Genomic DNA, 5733 nt, shown 5'->3' with positions numbered 1-5733 from the left:
AATGAAAGAGAATGTATTCAATGAAGGGGAAGAAAGGCGAACGATGATCGATGCCTTCTATTCTAGATACTATGGAAGAGAGGGAGAGAGCAGCCCTTTTATGCCCAGCAGTCCATTGATGTCTTGTGCTAGAAGCAGAGTCTAGTCCGAGCAAGAAAAGGAGAAGTACGGCCTTTTGTCGTTCAGCTTCCACTAGGTTGGGAACTTTTACAATAGCGTTCCTCTTGTGGCGATTTGTGATGTTAGAACGTGAACGAGTTGAAGGCAATTCCGATGTAGTCAGAGGAGCACAACCCTAAGATGCTTCTATTTGTAGGGTTGGCATGCTGACAATATCAACACGCCCTCTTGACTTCTGCGTAGTGAGCTTAATCCATCAGACCGAGTAGTCGCACGAAGATCACATACTTCTGATTATCCAGGACCTTGGTCAGACCGTCGGCCGCCATGTTTTCGGTGGAGACATGGGTCGGCTTAATCCAGCCTGATTGTACCGCTTCATGAATGAAGTGGTAGGCGCTGTCCAAGTGTAGAGTCCGTTTGTTTATGGACGGGCGACTCATGTTGGCGATTGCGTTGGTGCTGTCGCAGAACAGAGTAAGTGGACGCTGGAGATCAGATTCATTGCGTGACTGTGGGAGATCGGCGAGCAATCGGCGTATGTAGCGTGCTTCCTTGGCCGCAATGGTGGCCGCGAGATACTCCGCATCCGCGGTAGAGCCTGCTTGGATACTCTGTTTGACCGCACGCCAGGAAATAGGGGAACCCGCTAGTTTGAAGAGGTACCCTGAGGTACTTTTGCGATCCAAGTGGTCTCCAAAAGCGGCGTCGGTGTAGGCTTCTAGTCCTTGGTTGGCAGAAGCAGAGTAACAAATCCCTCTGGTCGGTGTAGACCGAAGATACCGCAAAACACCCTTCGCAGCTTCTAGGTGAGCCGTTGTGGCCCTGTGGCTGTATCTAGCTAAATAGCTAGTGGCGAAGGTGATGTCTGGTCGGGTCATGCAGGAGAGCCATTGCAGAGAGCCGACCATTTGCAGGTATAGGGCAGTGTCCTCAGAGTTGAGGGCAGGACTGTTCAGAGCGGGAGAGGAGATATTTCGGAAGGTGGTACCAGTCATGGGGACAGCACGGGCTTTGGCCGGCAGATGAGACATCTGAAAACGATCCATCAGGTCTGCGATATACTGGGTCTGGACAAGATTGATCTGTCCAGGTTCAACAGAGAAGTGAATACCCAGGTAATTCGAGACGGGATCCAAACCCTTCATCGGGTACACGGCATGAATTTGCTCATAGAGGTGCCGTAGTCGTACCGGGTCGGGTCCGATGACTAGCATGTCATCGACGTGGATCATGATGATACACCCTGCTGTTAGGAAGATGCAGGGGTCAGCGTCTAAAGAGTGGAAGCCCAGAGAGAATAATAGTTTTTCCAGGGCTTCAAACCAGCGGCGTGGAGCGTGTCGAAGTCCATACAGGGCGCGGCAAAGTTTGCCGACTAGTTCATGACCAGAACTGTCATTGCTCCTGTAGCCGTCAGGCATGCGGATGAAGATGTGTTCCTCCGGCAGAAGCTGGCCATGGAGGAAAGCCGTGTTGACGTCGGCCTGGAAGACACACCAGTGGTTGATTGCTGCTAACGCGAGCACGCTTCGCAGGGAAGTAGCGCTGGCGACGGCGGAGAACGTTTCGTACTCCGTTGGATCTTGGAAGTTACCGCAGGCGACCCATCGTGCCTTGTATCGTATGACCTTGCCGTCCACAGATTTCGTCTTGAATACCCATCTAGACGGTAGGATGGGTACCCCCTTGGGCTTAGGTACAAGGGAGAACGTGGGAATGGAATGGTGGACGTTCATCTCCTCATCACAAGCCTGTTGCCATTGGAAAGCATGAGAAGTTCTCATGGCTTGGCGAAAGGTGGAGGGATCCGCGGCCATAGTGTGGAGAGCGTAATAGTAGGGGTCGTCTTCGTTCATTTCTACGTCCCCTTCTGCACTTTGATTGTGCAGAACAAGCTCTTGAGGAGGGTGCGAGACGAGAGCACGGGACAGATCTTCTGGTTCGTATTCGATCTGTCGCAATCTGGGATCAATAACTTCTGACGCTATTGACTCCACTTCGTCTTCGACCAGGTGGTATAAGGGTGGAGGACGGTTGGCGGCAGAAATGGCGGCGACCACGGCTTCGTTGGCAGATTGGCTGGCAGCGTTGGCGGAGTGGCTAGCAGCGTTCGCCAGATGGTTTGCTGCGTCCGCTGAGGTGTTGGCCTCGTTGGCCAAGTCGTGAGCCCTACGGTGGGCCTCTATAGCTGCCTGAGCCGCTTGGGTGGCGCCCTCGTTGGCCCCAAGTGCCATGCGAGCCGCATTGGTAGTGATATCCAGTAGCTCTTTTGCTGTGAAGACCAGACGTTCAGCATTCTGAGAGGCGTTTGTGAATTGCTGTACAGCTTGTACAGCTCTGGTGACAGCCTTTTGAGTGTTCCTCGTGTTTCTTGTTAACCTGTTACGTCTTGCTTCTTCGCGGGACAGGCCCAGCTCGAGTTCTTCCTTCGTTCTTCTGAAGCGGGTAGCACGACGCTCGGGGTGTGTCGGCTGGGATTCGTGGATGGAATCCAGGACTTCGTTGTCCATCATCGCAGAGTCAGTTGTTGGTTGAGGAAGAGTAGTGACTGTCGCAACAGGTGCATCAGTAGGAGCAGAAACGGTAGAAGCGGGCACGTGAGTTGATGCCGGAGCAGCAGGCGGAAACGGGGCCGGCGCATGCGAGGTGGTGTGCATGTTGTTGGACGTAACTAGCGGCAGTAGGTGTAGTCCAATGGCCGGAGTGGTAGCTCTGGAGGCAAGCTCTTGTAAGGGTGGCGTTGAAGGAAAAGCTTGGAGGGAAGCGGCACCTGGAAGTGTACCCCCTTGACTCTGTGAGGTGGAAGGCGGAAATTCGTCTTCAGAGTCATTTGCAGCTTCGTATGGGGCATCGGGCAGCGTTGGACGAATGTTTTCGTCAAAACGGACGGAACGTGAGGAGACAATGCGCTTTTTGTCTGTAAGGTAAACCCGATAGATCGTCTCGCCCTGGTATCCTATAAAGATACCTTCATCAATCCGAGCAGCAATTTTGTGAGATTTGACTCGCGTAGGCTCAGGTGTGAGGACGTATGCGGCAGAGCCAAAAGCAACAAAGTGAGCGACAGAAGGACGAGAACCGTATATGGCCTCGTATGGGGTCATGTTTCCTGGGTTTGAAGAGCAAGCCAGACGGTTGGAAACATGGACAGCAGAGCGGAAAGCATGGGGCCAGAAGTAGTGTGGCAGACCCGAGTCGTGCATCATAGCCCTTGCTCTACCCGTGATGATACCATTCCACCTCTCAGCGAGGCCGTTCGAGCTAGGTGAGTATGGAGGCGTAACCCGCACCTCAGTGCCTTGATCCTCAAGAAGACGCAGAACCGAAGTGAACTCAGTACCCCCATCGACATGGAAAGCACGAATTTTGGCGTCAAAGCGAGTTCTCAGGATGTTGAGCATCTTTTGGAGAACTTCATCGGCTTGCTTGGATTTGAGGAATTCCACCCACTTGTATCGAGTGGCATCATCTACCACCATGAGAACGTATTTGTACCCTTCTGGAGATTCGGGGTACACCGGGCCGATGAGATCAGCATGTACGCGGTCGCCGAGACGTTTAGTCCTAGTCTCAGGACGCTCATGGTGGGAGTGGTGAGATGGATTGGCGGTCCAGCATGGTACACATTTATCCCCGGACGACATGTCTAGATTTGCCAGCTCTAGACCTAGAACGTGGGCTGCCGTCTTTTTGACGTTGGCAGGGTTAATGTGGCCTAGGCGGCGATGCCAGAGGCTTAAATCAGCTGGAGTAGAGGTGGGTTTCGGTTGAGGCCGGTTGCGAGCAACGGTAGCCAGAGCAAGCGGGGAGATCTGGTCAGTAGGTACGGGTTCTGCAAAGCCCAGTAGGTGGTAGACACCGTGTAAAGGTCTGACGATGGCCAATTCTTCATCGGAGTTGGGGCCGATCAGAGCAGGGACGCGTTGGTCGAAGTGGACACCGTGCTGCCAGAGCTGAGACGTAGAGAGCAGGTTTCTTGGAAGGTTCAGCACATGGCGCACGTCAGGCAAGACGAGAGTGACCTTGTTTCCGTCAGGGGATCGAGTGTTGATCCTAATAGTCCCCTTTCCCACACATCGGAGGATGGCTCCGGAGCCTTGGATAGGCGAAGACTCAATGCGTTTGTAGTCAAAGAGTAGGGACCTATCAGCTGTCATATGGAAAGAAGCGCCAGAATCCACGATCCACAAATCGGGATGGGCGGGGTCTCCTTCTTCGATGTTGTTCATCGCAACTGTGCAGTTGGCGGCAGCAAAGTTCACCACCCTAGGACCAGAGGAAGAGTTGTTGTTTCCATTAGTAGTGTTGTGGTCCTTGTTCTTTGGGTTCGCGCGACATTCGTCGTCTGTGTGCTTTGCCCAAGGGTGACGTTTGCACTTGTCCTTCTTTGCTTTCTTCTTAGACTTGGATTGAGTCTTGGTGACAGTGGCCAGGGCGACGGGCTCCGAGTGAGGTTTGGGTTGGTTGACCTCCGTGTCGATGGAGCTGAGGATCTTATCCACAGTAGGCCATTGCTCTTTGGGGACGTCGTCAGTGAGATGTCGGATCCGAGTGAACCAGGATTCGCTGTGGAATTGCCCGGCACTAGCCATGAAGCCCGAGAGAAGAATGGGCGGCATTTCGCAACCATGAATTTTGAGTTTATCGTTAAGGTTGCGGAGCCTGGTGGCGTATTCCAGAGGAGGAATGGACCTGACTTTTCCGATGAGGATCTCAATGTCGCGGACGGCGTTGACTAGGGGCAGAATGCCTCGAGTGCCGAAATACCCATCAAGAGCATGTAGAATTTCACGGCCATTCAGACTGTCGTATTGCTGGATCCAGTTGGATTTCATGTCATCATGAAGATAGAAATTGAAGAGCCGTTTGGCTTTGTAAGCTTTCGCTTCACCATGTTCAAGAGCCAGAGCTTCGGTTTCGGGTTTTTCCATAGAAAGGACCAGATAGTCACGGAAACCATACTCCTGGGCAGCATCTACGGCCATAGCTCGCCACTTGAGGTAAGTGGTTTGATCCCATTTAGTGAGGATGGGAAGAAGCCCAGTGAGAGGCAGCGGGAGGAAAGTAGAGCCCATGATTGTAGATGACAGGTGAAGAAATGACAGAATAGAATCGTAGAAAGAAGAATAGAGAGGACAGGAAACGAAGGGATGAAATGTTGCTTAGAAGGAGGTGTACTTTTTGCAGAGGGCGGAAAGTAGCAGCTTGACAAGTTGAAGAGGCAGGAGGCCTTAGTGTACTTTGAAGATGGCAGAGTAGGGACTTTGATAGAGAGGCGAGATGCCTTAGTGTACTCTGGAAGATGGCAGAGTAGGGACTTTGGATGGTTTCTCAAAGATGTTGTGATCTAACAGTCTATGTTAGACTTGAGAAACAAGAGTAGGTGCTGAAGAACGAGGCAAGTGTTCGTGGGAAGCACTCCCGGGCTCATAACCTATCAGTGTTTAATAGGAGGACTCACTGTTGTCCTGTGCGGAGAAGTATCCGGAACGTCACAAGTTCAAAGAGTTCAATGAAAGAGAATGTATTCAATGAAGGGGAAGAAAGGCGAACGATGATCGATGCCTTCTATTCTAGATACTATGGAAGAGAGGGAGAGAGCAGCCCTTT

At 52.2% G+C, this 5733-nt stretch overlaps 1 protein-coding gene across 1 annotated transcript; it reads right to left on the bottom strand.

Annotated features, from left to right (window-relative positions):
* Positions 1–368: 368 nt before the first annotated feature.
* On the bottom strand, positions 369–5198 carry BROUX77_002028 (uncharacterized protein; the record flags this gene model as incomplete). Its single annotated transcript, XM_073746523.1, has 1 exon — positions 369–5198. One exon carries the CDS (start codon positions 5196–5198, stop codon positions 369–371), a length of 4830 nt encoding a protein of 1609 aa, XP_073607110.1.
* Between the last annotated feature and the right edge of the window lie 535 nt (positions 5199–5733).

This window comes from Berkeleyomyces rouxiae (genome assembly GCF_048999995.1).
Source record: "Berkeleyomyces rouxiae strain 22BRR77 chromosome Unknown BrBRR77_ptg000002l, whole genome shotgun sequence".
NCBI lineage: Eukaryota > Fungi > Ascomycota > Sordariomycetes > Microascales > Ceratocystidaceae > Berkeleyomyces > Berkeleyomyces rouxiae.
This window is presented reverse-complemented; position numbering and strand designations above follow the sequence as displayed.